General features: G+C 43.3%; 1 protein-coding gene across 1 annotated transcript in view; it reads left to right on the top strand.

Annotated features, from left to right (window-relative positions):
• LOC111859060 (uncharacterized) overlaps positions 1-20,587 on the top strand; it is a 45,763-nt gene that overhangs the window by 8,443 nt on the left and 16,733 nt on the right. The window contains exon 2 of the mRNA XM_072713207.1: positions 17,871-17,984. Within this exon, the coding sequence (XP_072569308.1) occupies positions 17,955-17,984 (30 nt within the window). The 5' untranslated portion in view covers positions 17,871-17,954. The remainder of the gene's footprint in view (positions 1-17,870; positions 17,985-20,587) is intronic.

The raw sequence follows: 20,587 nt of genomic DNA, 5'->3' as shown, positions 1-20,587 counted from the left end.
AGAAAGAAGATGCATTTCAGTCCAGAATCTGGAACTTGTAGTAAACTGCTATCGCGACCCTGAATTAACTTTAAGTGGTTACACATACACCGAAGTAGTTCTTGCTTGTTCATTGGCGTGGGAAAAGGCAGTTCTAGTGTTATTAGGAGGGTAATAAGCCTTACCTGCAAGATCGCTATTTTTCTGTTTCTTTTCTTTTTCTTATTATTCATTATTACTTTAACTCGACACATCACATCTTTAAATTCTCATCCTTGCATTAGAATATAGACCAGTTAATATTGATGGTATCTCATGCTGCGTCATATGTTTTAAAATTACTACAGACTGAATATTGAACTGAAGCTTGACATAAAAAAAATTAAATCGCAAATCAAATCGTAATCGCCTGTAGTTGCCTGAAGATTTGTGTAGCATCCGGAGGGGCGCAGGAACACGACGTAAACTAGTGCCCTTCCCAATATACGGCTCTGACGTAGACGAACTGCTGGTACAAACACATGACAGGTGGTTTGGTGGACTCTCGTGTAAATGGAAACGAGGAGGGAGTTTTGTTAAATTTTTATTTCTTGCAAAACATTTTAGTCTCGTTTTTATTCGTCAACAATAAGGCACATTAACACAGTCTTAGTCAATATTTTTAGAATATTGGTGCAGTCTCGTCTTACCCCTGATTTACACTGGATGCGTATCCGCTGCGGTGCGACTGGGCTGCATTCGCATTCCGTCCGAGGCCGTCTGCCAATTCACACTGGACGCGTTTGTGGTCCGTATCTAATCCGGCGCGCCGCTGGTTTGCGAGATCACATGACCATGGGAGAATAACATTTAACATAACATTTATCTATGTTTCTATGGATAAAATAATGTGTCACTCCCATATAGGTTACTGAACACTTTATTAGGAGTTTACAAGTACTTCACAGTACAGGTTACTTTCATTAATTAAAAATCACGTATATACATAGTTAATTGGAAGATTCAACTTACCGTCAAATCCCAAAACTTCTGAAGTTTCACTCCACGCCTTCTCCTTTCTACTATTATCCTTGTAAAAAGGATGTCTGGGGTCGTACACAATTCCGTGTTTCTCCACCTCCAAAATTAATTTTTCCTCGTCCATGATGTGACGGAGAATTGGCGCATGCGCTCTGTGTTGCGTTCTTGATCCGTATCCGTCAAAAATAGACTTGATGCGCATCTCGACGGACTGCCGGACGTGTGACGGAACAGAGACGTAGCGGAGACGCAACGCAGCGGATCTGGTGTAAACTGATGCATTGACTTTATTGGCGGCGATTGCCTGCGGCTGCAGTGTTGGAAACGCACCGCAGCGGATACGCATCCAGTCTAAATCAGGCGTTAGTCGTGCGAAAGAGGGTCGTTGACTATGTATGGAAGGCCATTTGAGACTTAACGTCTACTTTGACGTCAAATATCGTCTTAACACGTACATTATTTACGTGGTAAGCCGTTCGGACGTGTTAACACGGCCAATTTGTATGGAAGGCCAACGGGGCCAAAACGTCTTAAAACTTTATGCCTAAAAGCGTCAAATATTAACGGCCAGAGACGTCAAATTCGCATGTATTTAGATGCAAAAAATCAACATGTCGATTTTTCACGCCTAAAGACGTATTTTTTTTACACCTTCAGACGTAAAAAACAGGCAGCATTTCTCTGTTTTTAAATTAGGACATGCACTTAATTATTTAAATATAATAAAATATGTGCATGTATGCGTGTATTATTAATATTCTTAATTACAATTCTTGTTGCTACTAGTAGTTGTATTTAACAATTTTTACTACTCATTATTATTAAAGTGAGTAATTATTTGTCAGCACAGTGCAAGTGTGTAGTAGTGATGCGCGGGTCGGGTTGGGGCGGGTAAAGAAATTGTCACTTTATTTGCGGGGCGGGTTGGGGCGGGTCATTAAAAACAAAATTAAATAAAAAATCCATGTATGTTGCGTACAATTCCCTATAGCCTATATCAAATATTTGGGAATATCTATTTTCATATTTTATTAAGTTCTTTGATAAGGTTACGTCACGTGACAAGTCACGAAAGCGCCAAGCAGTAGTGATGCGTGGGTCGTCTCGTAACCCGCAGACCCCGCGGGTCGGGTTGGGGCGGGTAAAGAAATTGTCACTTTATTTGCGGGGCGGGCTGGGGCGGGCCAAATAATTTCATAAAAGCGGGACCCGCGGGTTGGAAAAATACCCGACCCACGCATCACTAGTGTGTAGTGATTTTTCCTGCTTTGGGACAATTGAAGCTGTAATAATAATATACAATTTTAATATATGTTTATGTCACGCCCCGCTCCGTCCGCTCCTGATGTGTGCCACGCCCACCTCGTTACCTTGTGTTCATCCTTGATTGTTCTCACCTGTGGCTCGTTACTCGTAGTTTGTCTTTTGTATTTAGTCCTCGTCTGAGTCAGTCTTTCCCAGACTCGTCATTAATGTTGCTCGTCGTTCTTCCCCGTCCTGTGGATTCTCCCCTAATAAACCCCGTTTGCCCTACTTCCTGGCTCCGATCGCCTGCTTTCCGGCTCGCTTGCCCCGCGATCGTGACAGTTTAATATAATAAACTTGACAAACCTTGTTGCTGAGTGAGTGTTTGAGTCTCGGCAACAAACTCCGAAATTGTTCTTATCTCATCAGCAAATTCATTTTCAATCAATCGTCTATTGTAGTTATTCTATTATAGCAAAATAGAGATATTCAAGGACACGTTAAGGGTATAAATCATAATAACAGCTGTTATATTAAAGTAGCAAAAAATGAGTTACTTCATCAGTATTGGGTCTACATTAGCTTCTACATTATCAGACCATGCCAGCTGGGTGCATTCCGTAAATATCTGATTGCAGTTCAAAAGAAAGCTTCTAAGAGCCATTTTCCTTTGCGCTCTGAACCAAGTTCTCTATCTAGTTTAATGGCACGCACACCTCCGTTAAGCAGTCGTCTGTGGGTCATCACGACCACGCAAAGAATCCGTAATCAAAAACGTAAAGTGATGCAGAAATACGTACCTGCAGCGAAGGCTTGCGTTGTCTCTTAGTCACGGTACGTTGAAACACGTACGGCTATACGTACCACTGCTTAGTTAGTATTAGTATAATTTATATATTCATTGATGAGACACGAAACGTCCACTTTCGTAATAATAAATATTTATATTATGTTCATTTTTTCTATGACGTAAGTACACGTGTGGGTCGTTGAGGTGTGACTGCAAATCACTTGACAGTGATGTAGGTTAACTATTGTCGTATTTCCTCTTTTTGATTATTCAAATTAGAGCACAAGGTGGTTCTGTGTTCATTATGTTGGTTTTACAACTTCAAATCTACAACTTCAAGTGAAAACGAGCCTATAGAATAACGCAAAATGCCGATAACGATTTCGATGAATGAAGCACTAACGTGGCGGATTTCTCCATCGGGGAAGTTTTTCTGCACAATCGACCATTTTCACTGATGCCCGAAATGGTAGTCAGGCACAATATGCTGCCATCATTTTAACATTTAAATTTTTTAAAATGCAGTATTTTTTGCTCCAACATTTTTATGTTGGCTCACTTTAAAATAATGTCTGTGGGACAACGAATGATGAGAAACTAACAGCTGTATATTACAAGAATTAAAATAATAATAATAACTAGTATCTTATGCTCTGTCTGTGTTTGGAGTCTTGTGTCATGACCTGCTCGTACGATTCTCATGTGTGCCACGCCCCCCCTCGTTACCTCGTGCTAATTCCTGATTGTGATCACCTGTTGCCTGTTATTTTCGCCTTGTCCTGTGTATTTAGTCTGCGTCTGAGTCCGTTTTCCCCAGGTTTGTCATTAACGTTCGTCCTGTGCTGCTTTAATAAAACCCCGTTTAACCGTATTCACGGCTTCCTTAGTCTGATTCTCCGCTCCCTGCTCGTTCGTTCGCGCAGGTCTCAACAACTTGTATGTAAAAAGCTATTTCCATCCATCCATTTACTTCCGCTTATCCGAGGTAGGGTCGCGGGGGCAGCAGTCTCAGCAGGGAAACCCAGACTTCCCTCTCCCCGGCCACTTCCTCCAGCTCCTCTGGGGGGATCCCGAGGCGTTCCCAGGCCAGCCGAGAGACATAGTCCCTCTAACGTATCCTGGGTCTTCCCCGGGGCCTCCTCCCAGTGGGACATGCCCGGAACACCTCACCAGGGAGGCGTCCAGGAGGCATCCTCAGCAGATGCCCGAGCCACCTCATCTGGCTCCTCTCAATGCGGAGGAGCAGCGGCTCTACTCTGAGTCTCTCCCGAATGACCGAGCTCCTCACCCTGTCTCTAAGGGAGAGCCCAGCCACCCTGCGGAGAAAACTCATTTCGGCCACTTGCACTCGCGATCTCGTTCTTTCGGTCACTACCCACAGCTCATGACCATAGGTGAGGGTAGGAACGTAGATTGACCGCTAAATCGAGAGCTTTGCCTTTTGGCTCAGCTCCTTCTTCACCACGACAGACCGATGCAGCGCCCGCAACACTGCTGACGCCGCACCGATCCGCCTGTCGATCTCCCGCTCCATCCTTCCCTCACTTGTGAAAAAGACCCCGAGATACTTAAATTCCTCCACTTGGGGAAGGACCTCCTCCCCGACCTGGAGAGAGCACTTCACCCTTTTCCGGCTGAGGACCATGGTCTCGGATTTGGAGGTGCTGATTTTCATTCCAGCCGCTTCACACTCGGCTGCGAACTGTTCCAGTGAGAGCCGAAGGTCACGGTCTGATTAGGCCAACAGAACCACATCATCTGCAAAAAGCAGAGACCTAATCCTGAGGTCACCAAACCGGACACCCTCAACGCCCTGGCTGCGCCTAGAAATTCTGTCCATAAAGGTTATGAACAGAATCGGTGATAAAGGGCAGCCCTGGCGGAGTCCAACCCTCACCGGGAACGAGTCCGACTTACTGCCGGCAATGCGGACCAAGCTCTGACACCGGTCGTACAGGGACCGAACAGCCCTTAAAAAGCAGTCCGGCACCCCGTACTCCCGGAGCACTCCCCACAGGACTCCCCAAGGGACGCGGTCGAATGCCTTCTCCAAGTCCACAAAGCACATGTAGACTGGTTGGGCAAACTCCCACGCACCCTCCAGGACCCTGCCGAGAGTATAGAGCTTGTCCACTGTTCCACGGCCAGGACGAAAACCACACTGCTCCTCCTGAATCCGAGGTTCGACTATCCGACGGACCCTCCTCTCCAGCACCCCAGAATAGACCTTACCAGGGAGGCTGAGGAGTGTGATCCCCCTATAGTTGGAGCACACCCTCCGGTCTCCCTTCTTAAAGATGGGGGCCACCACCCCGGTCTGCCAATCCAGAGGCACCGCCCCCGATGTCCACGCGATGCCGCAGATGCGTGTCAACCAAGACAGCCCCGCAACATCCAGAGCCTTGAGGAACTCCGGGCGGATCTCATCCACCCCCGGGGCCCGGCCACCAAGGAGCTTTTTAACCACCTCAGCAACCTCTGCCCCAGAGATAGGTAAGTCCACCTCCAAGTCCCCAGACTCTGCTTCCTCATTGGAAGGCGTGTCGGTGGGATTGAGGAGGTTTTCGAAGTATTCCTTCCACCGACCCACAACGTCCCGAGCTGAGGTCAGCAGTGCACCATCCCCACCATAAACAGTGTTGATGCTGCACCGCTTTCCCGCCCTGAGACGCCGGATGGTGGACCAGAATCTCCTCGAAGCCGTCCGGAAGTCATTCTCCATGGCCTCGCCAAACTCCTCCCATACCCGAGTTTTTGCCTCAGCGACCGCCGAAGCCGCGTTCCACTTAGCCTGCCGGTACTCGTCAGCTGCTTCCGGAGTCCCACAGGCCAAAAATGCCCGATAGGACTCCTTCTTCAGCTTGACGGCATCCCTCACCACCGGTGTCTACCAGCGGGTTCGGGGATTGCCGCCGCGACAAGCACCGACCACCTTACGGCCACAGCTCCGGTCAGCCGCCTCCACAATGGAGGCGCGGAACATGGTCCATTCGGACTCTATGTCCCCCGCCTCCCCCGGAACATGGGAGAAGTTCTGCCGGAGGTAGGAGTTGAAACTCCCTCTGACAGGGGATTCCGCCAGACGTTCCCAACAGACCCTCACTATACGCTTGGGCCTGCCAGGCCTGGCCGGCTTCCTCCCCCACCAGTGGAGCCAACCCACCACCAGGTAGTGATCAGTTGACAGCTCCGCCCCTCTCTTCACCCGAGTGTCCAAGACATTCGGCCGCAAGTCCGATGACACGACTACAAAGTCGATCATCGAACTGCGGCCTAGGGTGTCCTGGTGCCAAGTGCACATATGAACACCCTTATGCCTGAACATGGTGTTCATTATGGACAATCCGTGACGAGCACAGAAGTCCAACAACAGAACACCACTCGGGTTCAAATCGGGGGGGCCGTTCCTCCCAATCACGCCACTCCAGGTCTCACTGTCATTGCCCACGTGGGCATTGAAGTACCCCAGCAGAACAAGAGAGTCCCCGGGGGGAGTGCTCTCCAACACCCCTTCTAAGGACTCCAAAAAGGGTGGGTATTCTGAGCTGCCGTTTGGCGCATAAGTGCAAACAACAGTCAGGACCCGTCCCCCCACTCGAAGGCGAAGGGAGGCTACCCTCTCGTCTACTGCAGTAAACCCCAATGTACAGGCACCCAGCCAGGGAGCAATAAGTATGCCCACCCCAGCTCGGCGCCTCTCCCCGTGAGCAACTCCAGAGTGGAAGAGGGTCCAACCCCCTTCGAGGAGACTGGTTCCAGAGCCCAAGCTGTGCGTCGAGGCGAGCCCAACTATATCTAGTCGGAACTTCGCAGCCTCGCGCACCAGCTCAGGCTCCTTCCCCACCAGAGAGGTGACATTCCATGTCCCTAGAGCTAGCTTCTGCAGCCGAGGATCGGACCGCCAAGGTCCCCGCCTTTGGCCACTGCCCAGCTCACAACGCACCCGACCCCTATGGCCCCTCCTACAGGTGGTGAGCCCATTGGAGGGGGGACCCACGTGCCTTGTTCGGGCTGTGCCCGACCAGGCCCCATGGGTGTAGGCCTGGCCACCAGGTGCTCGCCATCGAGCCCCACCCCCAGTCCTGGCTCCAGGAGGGGGCCCCGGTGACCCGCGTCCGGGCAAGGGAAATCGTGAATCCATGTTTGTGTTCATCATAACGGTCTGACGAGCCGCACTTTGTCTGGTTCCTCACCCAGGACCTGTTTGCCTTGGGTGACCCTACCAGGGGCATAAAGCCCCGGGCGACTTAGCTCCTGGGATCATTGGAACACGCAAACCCCTCCACCACGATAAGGTGTCGGCTCTCGGAGAGGTAAAAAGCTATTTATACATAGATAATAAGACTTCAATATAGACACCATTAAATACCAGCAGTGCTGGGATAGCTGAATAAATATGTTGAATGTAGTCACTGGATGGAAGTTACAAGTATGTGCAATTGTTTGTCTAATGGACAAAAGTACTTGAGGCAGGTGTTGACAGCAGATAGTTTGTATGCAAAAAAAGGCAGCATATCCATGTTTTTAATGTTCAGTGTGCATGTATGAATGGATAATGAATTGATAATTAAAAAAGAGGGAAATACTCAACTAAGGGACGTTTGTGGACAGAAGTTGGTGATGCTTTTATTTTGAAAGGGTCGTTTTGTCGACGTCAGCACACGTTGCAAAATGCCGCCTGTTTTTGCCGTCTGAAGGTGTATAAAATCGACGTTGATTTTTTACATGTGAAAAAACGACATGTTGATTTTTTGCATGTGAAAAAACGACGTTGATTTTTTTGCATGTGAAAAATAGACGTTGATTTTTTGCATCTAAAGGCTTGCAAATTTGACGTCTCTGGCCGTTAATATTTGATGTCTTTAGGCATAAAGTTTTAAGACGTTTTGGCCCCGTTGGCCTTCTATAGTCTTTTACGTCTGTAGGTGTGAAATAATGCTGCCTCTAGGCAAAAAGTTTAAGACGTTTGGCCCTGATGGCCTTCCGTATTGAAATGTTGTGTTATATCACGTATTTAATGTGACAAAATCGGTGGAAGTTTTTACCTGCATGTGGATTTCTATCAAGTCACTTAGGAGCATATACAGTGCCTGACAAAAGTCTTGTCACTTAACCAAGTTGTAGGAACAACAAATAATAACTTGACCTGTAGTTAATCAGTTGGAATCAGAAATGGCTTATAAGAAAAGGCAAAGCCCTCTAGATTATGCTTATTATACCAAAATAAAGTTTTGCATCATTCATTGTGTTTTGTCATGTAATTAGGACAGAAAGGTCAACTTTTGCCTAGACAAAAGTCTTGTCATATACAAAAATAATGTAGAAATTATACATATACTTAATTTAGAATACACAAACATGCTACAATAACATAAGAACATAAAGTCATGGTGCCTTGGAAAAAAATTAATAATGTGTATGACTCCCATGAGCTTGGAGGACCACATCCATACGTCTTGGCAATGACTGAAATAACTTGTTGATGAAGTCATCTGTAATGGCAAAGAAAGCAGTCTTGCAGGACTCCCAGGGTTCGTCTAGATTCTTTGGTTTCGTCTTCCAAGCCTCCTCCTTCATCTTACCCCAGACATGCTCAATAATGTTCATGTCTGGTGACTGGGCTGGCCAATCCTGGAGCACCTTGATCCTCTTCAGTTTCAGGAACTTCAATGTGGAGGCTGAAATATGAGAAGGAGTGCCATCCTTCTGCAGAATTTGCCCTCTCTTATGGTTTGGAATGTAATGGGCAGCAAGAATATCTTGATACTTCAGGCTGTTGATGTTGCCATCCACTCTGCAGATCTCTCGAACACCCCCATGCTGGATGTAACCCCAAACCATGATTTTTCCTCCACCAAACTTGACTGTTTTCTGGGTGAATTTTGGGTCCATGCGGGTTCCAACAGGTCTCCTGTAGTATTTGCGGCATTTGGTATGTAGTTCAATGGATGATTCGTCAGAAAAATCAACCTTCTGCCACTTTGCCACTGTCCATCCTTGCTGCAAGCTGTGGGCCTTGGCAAATTCAACATGCTTTTTTTGTTGCATTCTCGTTAATGCTGGTTTCTGAGCACTAATTTGGCCATGGAGACCACTGCGTGTGAGAATTCGAGAAACTGTTCTTGTAGACACAGCGGTTTCTGGTGACCAGTTCTGATGAAGCTCTGCTGCAATTGAAAAAGGGTTGGCCCTGGACTTTCAAAGCAACAAACGGTCCTCTCAAAGAGTTGTCTTATGGGGTCTGCCTGACCTGGGCTTGTCATGAACATCACCAGTTTCTTCATATCTTTTTTGAATCCTCTCCACTTGACGTTTGGATACATTAACGATGTCTGCCACCTCAGCAGCAGACTTAGTCTGTGGTTGAATCTTTGGCATGTTGTCAGAAGTCAGGCTGCACTTCATGTGAAGGTCTGGTGTTCTTGGGGTTCTTTTTATACACACCTGGGATTATGTTAATTACAATATTTGTCACAGGTGAACCTCTAATCTGTGATTGGTTGAATCATTAAAAGACATGACAAGACTTTTGTCCTTGCAAAAACAAGTGTTATGGACTTTAACAACCTGTGAACATCAGGACACTTTTTGACTGTTTCATTTTGCACCCAGTTATTAATGTGAAAGTCCTTGGCATTAAATTGATCCATTCATTGTAACAATTGATTGATTAGAAATAAAGTTATATGCCTTTTTAAGTTACTATGTCCTTATGTGACAAGACTTTTGTCAATGACTGTATGTGTCAGTTATGCTGGGGATATGTCTCCACCACTTTTTGTCGCGACCCATTTGTGCCCACTACTTTTAGATAGACTTTAGTTGGTAAAGCACTGTCGTGTAAATTGATGCATTGATTTCAGTGGAATTGAATGAATGAATGCCTTTATTGTCATTGCACAGTACGAAATTGGAAGACTGTCCTTGTCAGTACAGGAAAGGAAAAAGTAAATAGAATATTGTTCCCGATTGTCATGTGTCATGCGTGAACCCTGTCTGACCCTTGCACAGAGTCCTGCACGGGTCCACTTTTGGAGACCCGCACCCGCACAGTACAGCACCACACCTGTCCGTGCACCCATGATTATTTCAAAGTTAAATCCACACTCGCCCGGGCCCATTAACATTCCGTCCGTTACCCGCCCATACCCGTGATAAATTACACACAATTATTTTTTCTATGCACCTCTCAACGTGACAAGCGCTATAGACCTTTTGAATTGAAACGAAAAAGTCCGTTTAACACAAAATCAAATCAGATCTAAGCTATCCATACTGTGACGAGCGTGAGAGAGAACACGACGACATGCTTCAGCAAGGATTCAGACGTGTATGTGAATGTTTGTCGAGGCAGTTATCTAATGGTGCATTCGTTTTTCTCTCGGAACTCGGAAATTCCGAGTTGAGTGACATCAATCTCCCGTTCGAGCTACCACATCTAGGAACAAACATGGCTGCCTCCATGAACACGCTGCTGTGTGTTGTTGCTTTATATTTTAGCCGATTTGGAGTGAGATTATTTTTTCCGAGAGACAAACAAACAAGAAACACGAACTAGTCAAACCACATTAAAAGCTTTATAAGATATTATAGCAATATTCTTTTTTCGAGAGGCAAACAAACTACAAACAAACCAAAGACACTAACAAGTCTGGTAAAAATCTGATATTGCATGATAGGATACTGTTTACGGTCATGATATGGTATTCTCTAAATTGAACACGTGCAGTTACATTTATAACAATTAATACATTTAACAAAAACATTTTTAAAGATTTATAAAATAGAATTACTGCTGAGTGTGTTAGCCACCATGTTGAAATTACATCACAGGGGCAACTCGGACAACAACGTCATGAAAAAGGCGTCTTTCCGACAGGAAGTGACGTTTTTCGTGACATTTCGTGATGTTTTCATCCGAGTTCCGACTTGGAGAGGAATAATCGAAAGCACCATAAGGTACCCCCGACATACTGAACACACTTTGATGATGGCAATTTGTACATGATAGTCTAATACATAGATATTTTCGCTTATATGTTATTTTTGCAGGCTCATACATAGATATTTTCACTTGTATGTTATTTTTGCAGGATACAATACTGTTTTGCTTGACCTGCTACCTGCCCGTGTGTAATGAATAACCTGCCCGCATACCTGCCCGTAAAATTCCAGAACATTAAAATCCACCCGTTTCAGCAACTATCTGCGGGTACCTGAGCCAATGCAGGACTCGTGTCTTTAGCCATTGTATAAATTACCCACCGTGTGTGCCTTACAGTCCAGCGTCATACCTCCATGTATATGGAGCACCAAGCGCTGTGTATTCTGTGATACAACTAATGCCTTGCTGCATTTTGTCCACAAGAAACTAACTTATTGTCTATAAAAGCATAAAACTTAATTTTCTTTCACACAACTGATTCCCTCCAGTTGTAGGCTATGTTCCATGCCACTTTCCCATGAATAACACTGTCCTCGATAGTTCAGATCAGACACACTGGGTAGCCTACATGCAAAATGCATCAATAAAATGGCGAATATGAATGGATAAACACAAGGAGTAACAGACTGTCTGCGGATCCTCATAGAATCGCTGGTGTTGGAAACTGCTGATGGAGCTACAGTTAGCCAACCGGCTCCACAGAGTGATCATAAGAACATAAGAAATTTACAAACGATAGGGGGCCATTCGGCCCATCAAGCTCGTTTGGGGAGAACTTAACTAATAGCTCAGAGTTGTTAAAATCTTATCTAGCTCTGATTTAAAGAAACCCAGGGTTTTAGCTTCCGCTACACTAGCAGGAAGACTATTCCGTACTCTAACTACACGCTGTGTAAAGAAGTGTTTCCTCAAATTTGTTTTAAAATGTTCTCCCGCTAATTTCCACTTATGACTACGAGTTCTAGTATTTAAACTAATATTGAAATAGCCATTTGGCTGAACAGCATCCAGACCCGTTAGAATCTTATAGACCTGGATCATGTCCCCCCTTAGCCTCCTTTGCTCGAGGCTAAACAGATTCAGCTCAGCTAACCTCTCCTCATAAGACATTCCTCTAAGACCAGGAATCATTCTCGTAGCCCTCGGTTGCACCTTTTCTAAGGCAGCAATGTCCTTCTTATGGTATGGTGACCAAACCTGCACACAATATTCTAGGTGGGGTCTTACCAAGGAATTATATAAGTGTAACATCACCTCCCTTGACTTAAACTCCACACACCTAGAGATATAACCTAACATTCTATTGGCCTTTTTTATTGCTTCCCCACACTGGCGAGAGTGGGACATGGAAGCATCAACATACACACCGAGATCTTTCTCGTAATCAGCTACCTTTATTTCATTGGAACCCATAAAATATCTGTACTTTATATTTCTGCTCCCTGCATGGATTACCTTACATTTATCTGTGTTAAATTTCATCTGCCAAGTATCAGCCCAGTCGCTAATTAAATCCAGATCCCGTTGTAGCCTCTCTGCTGCTAGATCAGTATCTGCCACCTTGGTGTCGTCTGCAAATTTAACCAGTTTACTGTATGTATTGGTGTCAATATCATTAATGTAAATTAGGAATAATAGTGGTCCTAAAAGTGTTCAGGGGGACAGCCTGAACAGGACAGTTACTGGTCAGCTGTCTGTCATAAGGAGGGTTCTTGTTATGCATAGGAGACACACGCCTATTCAGAGGTGTTCTTCACCGAAAGAGATCGATCTTAGAGAATAATGAACAAGATAAAGAATGAGCTGAAAGTAAACATAAGTAAAGAACAAGTGAGGTCTACCTGCGTTTCCCAAAAACCTTCTTTATTCCAGAATTAATGAACGAACTTTAAGTAGTACTTTCCTGGCTTCTTCCCAGCCTCTACATAAGAAAGTCCCAGACTGTCGATAACAGGAAAATCGATCTTATGTATTTCAATTGTGAAAAGTCATATGATTGTCACACCACACATGTGCAGATGTAAAAAAAATAATTAGAAAATTAATATAGACACCAAAGCAACCAAAAATAACACCTAAATTGTCATGCCCTGCTCATCCGATCCTCCCGAGTGCCACGCCCCCTCATCTACCTCGTGTGGAATCCCCATGTAACCAGCTGTTTTATTGTTGTTAATTAGTCTGATGTATTTAAGTCCGTGTTTGAGTATGTTTCCCCAGTCCAGTCATTGAAGTCAGTCATTGTGTATGTGTGTAAATGTATTCCTTCGATTAAACCCCGTATTCTTCCGACCCCTCGAGTCCTGCCTTTGCTTCCTCGGTCCGTGCCTCGAAGCACATGTGACATAAATTAATTGATCTATTTTCTGAAAATATAAAAATGAGCTCACAATCCTTTACCATCTGACACACTCCAAAGCTGGACCAGATATAAGCATCATTTCATTTTGGCAACAATGTCTGTAAAATGCCCTTGATGGCTGCATATCACCTGGACATTTAGGCCTAGTGCAAAGAACCCTTTTTGACAGGTGCAGGTGGGATTTAAGGAGTGGAAAATACGAAAAGGGTTGAGGGTTCCATCTACTGCACCTACAAGGCCAGGTATGCCTGAAATGGCATGAAAATCAATTTTAGTGTCATGCAAGGCATTCCCTCCTGCTGAACATTGTATATAGTTGTGAACACAGTGCAATGTGATCAATGCATGCACAGATGTAGGACACAGCAGCCTTGCTGAGGCCGTGTGCATCTGTAGGTCTGCAGGAATCCACCGGTGGCATAGAATCAGAGAGCTGAACAGTGCATTGAGGGCAAAATTCCAATGTGTTCTGTTTTTTAATTTATCCAGCAGCACACCAAGAAGGGTCATTATTTCACCCCAGGCCAGGCTGTATTTCTGTATGAATTGTTCACTAATTAGATGGTCTGAGGTGTTTATGGCCACCTGTAAAACAACTTTGCTTCCTGGATGGTGCTGTCTCAATAGGTGTCTTCTATTGACTTGCACAGTTCTCTGCCATTGCTGGTTGGGAGGGGGGATTCACTTTCCCAATTCAAAAGATGTGAGTGAATGCATAGCAAGTTTGATTAGTTAGCTCATTATGTAGCCTACCAGGGTTGTTGAAAATTTATGAAGTGGATTTTGAATTGACTTGGCCACACACTGTAAGATGTTGAATTGGAATGACGGTAAGAATAATTTAATTCATTTCAATTCAATACAATCATACAACACATGAATGTCATTTAATCTAGCAAAATGTAAATAATTATGTAACAGATTTACTTCCAAGATAGTGGATGTACATATTGACCTTATACAAGTACTAGTGAATAAACTTTATATTTGTATGATTGTAAGATTAAAATTGTGTAATTGTTTTAGCCTTTTCTAACAATATGCATTTGGTTTTTGTCAGCCCTCCTTATCCATGTGCATGTATTCATTGTTTCTGCATATTGAACTGTTTATGTGTGCTACCATTTTCAGAAGTCTGCAGTAGCTTTTCCTGTGAGTGTCTTTGGGTTGTCAGTGGATAGGTTGTGATAGGGTTACTGTTATGACTGTATGAAGTGCTCTCTCGTCATGGTACACAAAATCACAGATAAATAATTTGTTCTGTAGGCGACACTTCATATAACAGTGACATGCACAGACTTTTCAGGCAGGTGCTCGAACAAGGGGGCATGGCCAATGGGTACTTTTTGCTGCCGTAAATATTTGTGATCGCCTGGCGGGGTTTTGGGTGGGATTCAGTGTATGCTGCTTGTATTAACATGCTGGTTAATTCAAACTGAAATATAAGCTGCATTATTAAAGCTGCACTTACACTATGTATATGAATTTATGTGAAATCAATTCCATTTTAATTCTGCTTCCTTATATTCAAAGTTGAATTGCGATTCTGCAACTGATTTCAACTGATTCATGCATTTTCAAGGTCGTTCTCAAGTCAGTTCTGAGTGGTGCCATATAGGTGTTACAGCAACGAGCCCCATTTGCACCAATTTACAGTCAAGATTATAGTTGCAATATTGACCTCTTTATATTGCAATATTGCTCCCTGCATTGTTATGTGTTTAGCATATATGTGTGGGACCTCCTTAAGGACAGCTGGAAAAGCGTCCCAGAAGGCCACCTCATGAAACTGGCATAGAGGAGACAGTAGGGTTAGCCAGTCTCTCTCTGGGACAATTGGGGTTAAGGGCCTTGCTCAATGGCCCAATGGTGAGATAATTCTGCCTTTCACAGGATTTGAACCAGCAACATTCTGATTCCCAACCCACAGAGCTACCTCACCCCATCCAACAAATTATTTTTTAAATACTTTTTTTGGTCAGTGCATAAGCCTTATCCCTACTGAAAATAAACTGCATAGACAAGCATGATTTCCATGCTGGTCTATGCTGGTATAGTTGGTGGATCATCATAGCTGCGCTGGTTTATCTGCACATGAAACTGGTCCACCAGCACCAAAACACAAAATATGCTGGTATAACAAACATGCATTACGCTGGCCATGCTGATAACCAGCTATGCTAGTCTATGTTGTTTTTTTTCAGCATTGTCCGACATCCCCTAGATTTAACGTAAATATCACAAAACGAAATAACATGTGATTTACAGTTTTCCTGTTTGGTTTTAAAACTGATAAACAAAACATGACGTCTGTTTTTTTCTTCTGTTTTTCCTTTTCCCGTTCTGATTTTAAAACTGAGAAAACAAAAACTCCCGCTTTTTTTTTAGTTTTTATGCTTTGGTTTTGAAACTGAAAATTCAAAAAATCTAACGATACATGGATTGTAATAGGCTGCCATCGTCCGTCTTATTTTCAGAATAAAAGGTTTTCTGCGGATTTCACAATGTAAATGAAATATACAATGTTTTACTTGTTGCCAGAGTCATCAAGGGCATAACCCCCCTTTCTTGCGTGATGAATTAATTAGGGATCCCTGTTATTTTAGTTGCTGACTTTCACAGAAAAAACAGCGCTGACTTTCGCAGAAAAGAGTTATTTAAATTTTAGTTTTGATTTTTAAAGTTGGTTTGGTTACCCAACTTGGGTAATGGACTCGGTTTTCGCTACATGACACTTGATTTGTTAAAGATAAGGCTGGTCTTGACTAGGACTTGACTCAACTGGACTCAAACACGACACTGATAAATGAATGGGTGTAGTTTCATTTATCAGGACCGGAGCTGGGTAAAAGCACATTTATTGGCCTTCACATTTCTGGCTCATTCAGCATCTATTTCACATTTTTTCTTGTCATTTGATATGTACCTTTTATCATTATTATTTGCACTGACCCCCCTCCACACACACACACGCACACACACACACACACACACAATCTTTTTGAAATTCAACAGCCCTCCACACCACATTATCCCATCTAGAGCAGCAGGAGAGCTACGTGCGGCTGCTCTTTGTGGATTTCAGCTCTGCATTTAATACCATAAACTAATGGAAAAACTAGTGGATCTGGGTCTTCCACACTCCATCTGTGCTTGGATTAGGAGTCTGGTCGCAGTCAGAGGTGAGAGGGGGCCCTTATACATCTTCGGCCCTTAGCCTCAGCACTGGCTCCCCACAGGGTTGTGTGCTGAGGCCTCTGTTATACACTCTGTACACTCATGACTGCACTCCCGCCCACCACAGCAAAACCATCATCAAATTTGCTGATGACACCGCCAGGGGCTTTAGAAGCATTTTGAATGTGGGGGGGACACACTGGCATAAAACTAATATTTTATGTTAAATGTGGGGGGGGGGGTCCAAACGAATAATTATGAATTGTGAGGGGGACACGTCCCTCTCAGATTTAGTGGCAACGACGCCCATGGGTGGGGCTCATCTCTGGGGGCAATGAGACTGCCTACAGGGAGGAGACGGAGCAGCTGACAGGGTGGTGCAGGGAGAACAATCTGCTCCTCAACACCTACAAAACAAAGGAGACCATCATTGATTTCAGAAGGAAGAAAGAAATTCTTCTACTGTACATACCTGTAAACGGGGGGTGTGTGGTGATGGAGTCCGTCTTTAGGAAGACCTGACCTGGGGAGTGAATACTACACAGATGCTTAAAAAGACCCAGCAGAAACTGTACCTTCTGAGGGTTCTTCGGAAAAATTACATCTCCCAAAGACTGCTAGTGTCCTTTTATTGGTGCTCCATTGAGAGCATCTTGACATATTGCATATGCGTGTGGTACAGCAGCTGCACAGTGACCCAAAAGAGGGCACTTCAGAGGGTCATTAAAACCGTGCAGAAGATCATCCCTCTCCCCACACTGGAGGAGCTGCACCATTCTTGGTGCCTCAAGAAGCCACAAAACATCATAAAGGATCAAATTTCTCATCCTGGACACACACTCTTTGAACTGCTTCCGTCAGGGAGACGGTACAGAAGCATTAAAACAAGGACCAATAGATTTAAGAACAGTTTTTATCCCACTGCAGTAGCTTCAATTAATGCTGACTATACATGATTTTTGAATGCACATTTTTTAGGGATTTGTGCAATGATGTTCGAATGTATGTTTGTGTATGTGTGCGTGAATGAATTAATGAATGTTTTATTATCTGTTTTTATATGCTCTCTATCTTTTTTAATGCACTGTTTTAGATGGCACTTACAATTTCATTGTACCTGGTACAATGACAACAACAATAAAAGCTAAAACTAAAAACATACTGTACCTCATTTTGTACCCTAAACTTGAATGCCAGTTTGGCTTTTTGAAATATTCATGAAACTCCAGGACTCTAACCAGCTGAGTTAATACTATTGAGTAGTGCTTGGCACTGACTTTAGTGTTACTGTTTGGGTTATGGTCTTTGTTTGGGTTACACTATTTTAAAATGTACTGTCTCTTCTACCCTAGGCTGGCATCTACGGAGTCTACGAGAATAGCATGGCGGGAGCAACATGAAGGACATGAACTGCACTTGAGAGGAAATCCTGTACCATGTTGAATTTTAAAGGTTTCATACCTGCTGTAAGTCACTGTAATTGAATAAGTTCACAATTTCATGCCATTTTAGGCATGAAAGTATTGTCCATTACATTAAAATCAGTATATCTTTTAGTATAACTTTTTAGTTTTTAGTAGCTTTTAGGGCTGATTGTTCAGGGATTGTCAGCCTGTCTGTACACAGATGAACATGTCTCTCTGAAGATTCGTCTGTGTTCATGGAAAAAATGAAGTAGGCTACATTTTTAAGTACCATGTCTGTGAAATTGAATTTTGGTCAAAATATCCATTAGAATTCACAATGGTGTTGATCCCTGTGTTTATCAGTCATGATATGTTTGAGACATTGAAAATGAAAATGACTATTACCTACTGAACAAAAAAATAACCGAAACACTCAAACAGGTTTTATTACTACCTGTGCAGTAGATGGATTACTGAAAACACTGATTATGAAAAATTAGCTTTGTTATCTAGCAACTAGTGCTGTCAAACGATTAAAATTTTAATCAGATTAATCACAGGGTTTCTGTGGATTAATTACGATTAAATATCATTCATTTTTAATCTATATTAATCGCATTTCATTTTTGCATGAGCAAACTGACTCTAGAAAAAAGGGAACATATATGCACTGAACATGTTTATTGAACACGCGCTGCTTAGCCAGACAACTTGTCAGATTTAAGGTACCTCAGTTTAAATGGTCTTTATCTTCATTCACTTACAGTTAGCCCGAACTACCGTAAATCCGACTAATCATGAAATCCAATTCTAGCCCAGTTAATTGCCATTGTTAGCAATATCGGTTGATAACACATTAAGTATTAAACTCCGTAGCAACATGTCCACAGATAAATTGGACGGTATAGGGTGTGCGACCGATTTAATGAGCCACAAATGAGAAGTAGTGCTTAAACAGTATAAAACTACAACTTTCCCTTCTGTTGATAAAGGGCGCAGCCATCTTGGACTCTGAAATCGAGATCCATTCCTCTGTGCTGCTCCGATATCGGATCTCCGAGAAACGGGATCGCGCATGTCAGCACTTCCGGCTTCAAAACTCGTAGTCCGAGTCCGACTTGGAATACGAGTTCCGAGGGCAAATGGAACGCACCAAAATTGCCCGAAATGGGTTGACAGAGACATTTCAGGGATTTTGAGTCATTAATGCGTTAATTGCGTTAAAAAAAATAATCAGATTAATCATGATGATGGATTAATCCGCGTTAACCCGTTAATTTTGACAGCCCTACTAGCAGCATTTGAAAGACGTATGTTCTGAGTGTGCCTAAATAAAATTCTGGATTTTTTTTCCCCCAAACTGCTGTTATCATAACACACAAACAAAGGACTTGAGGGTAATGGGAACTGAAAGGGGGTTTATTAAATCAAAACAAACAAGAAGACTAGCACAGACAACAGTGGCCTGTACTACGAAGGGTGTTTAACCAAATCAGACTTAACCCAGAGGTAATTTGCGAACGCGAGCTTGACAAAATCAGGTTGACTCAGTCGGGGCTAATCAGTACTATACGACGCCAGTTAAGAAGTTGATTTGTTAAATCGGTGTTAACTGCATTGGAGTTTGTGCGCGTTCACATGAATGGAGTACGTTCGGCAACACAAGGCACCGTTTGACTCATTGCGCAATCTCCATATGTTTCACGGAGGAAGATTGCATGCTAATTATGCAGGGTTATAAGGAGTTTAAATCAACGCTGTAAAGAAAGTTCAATACCACTGCAGCCAACAAAAGCAGGCAGGCTTGTTGACAACGTATTGCCGACGGATAAAATGCATACGTACATTTTCATGGTAATAAAACGTGGTCTAAAATATCTCACGACCGAGTATTAGACAATGAAGTGTTTTCTGAAAAGAATTGAAATACTGTTAATAATTACAGAGGCTAACAGATGCGAAGCAATTCAGAAGTCACCTATTATATGCTGCTAAGTAATGTACTGCCCCCTGAAGTTCCATTACTGTAATGTTACTCATAATGTAAACTTAATGTTAACAATAACTGATCCGATTTCAAATGCAATAGTAGTGGAAAGCGTACGTGGCAGCAAGTCAAGATGAAATATAAAAACATCATGTCAAGTGGTAGAGCTATGTATTTATATTTCTACTCATTATGAAAGATTTGTTGTGTCTAGCCTCCACTTATAGCGTGTTTCTATGTTTTATAGCTAATAATAAAAAGGTGTCTGTTCATATGACACTTAATAGAAGGTGAGCCACTGTTTAACAAACAATTAAATGATTTAAAACAGGACAAAACAGAAGCATATGTGTAGTGAGAAAACGACTAGGAACCTGTCATCGCGGTTATGTTAGCCTCATATTCCATATTCAGTTTTCTGACTTTAATGACTTTACGGAAGTAAGGTGGGCGTTTTTAATGACAGAATTGTGATGTCCAGTACACAGGCATCGATGCACACCGATTATTTTTCCGCTTCAAAACATTTCGTGATTTGTGCCAAATCATGTTAATAGCTAATATAATATGTCCTTTCAGCTGTAATGACATGGTGGTTTTGTATTTTGGGCTCATGGCGACTGTTGCACACGCCTTTGTTTCCCAGATTGCTTTACATATGAATTTTAATTAAATT

This window comes from Paramormyrops kingsleyae, chromosome 6 (assembly GCF_048594095.1).
Source record: "Paramormyrops kingsleyae isolate MSU_618 chromosome 6, PKINGS_0.4, whole genome shotgun sequence".
Taxonomy (NCBI): domain Eukaryota; kingdom Metazoa; phylum Chordata; class Actinopteri; order Osteoglossiformes; family Mormyridae; genus Paramormyrops; species Paramormyrops kingsleyae.
The sequence above is the reverse complement of the archived record's forward strand: the minus strand, read 5'-3'. Positions and strand labels throughout refer to the sequence as shown.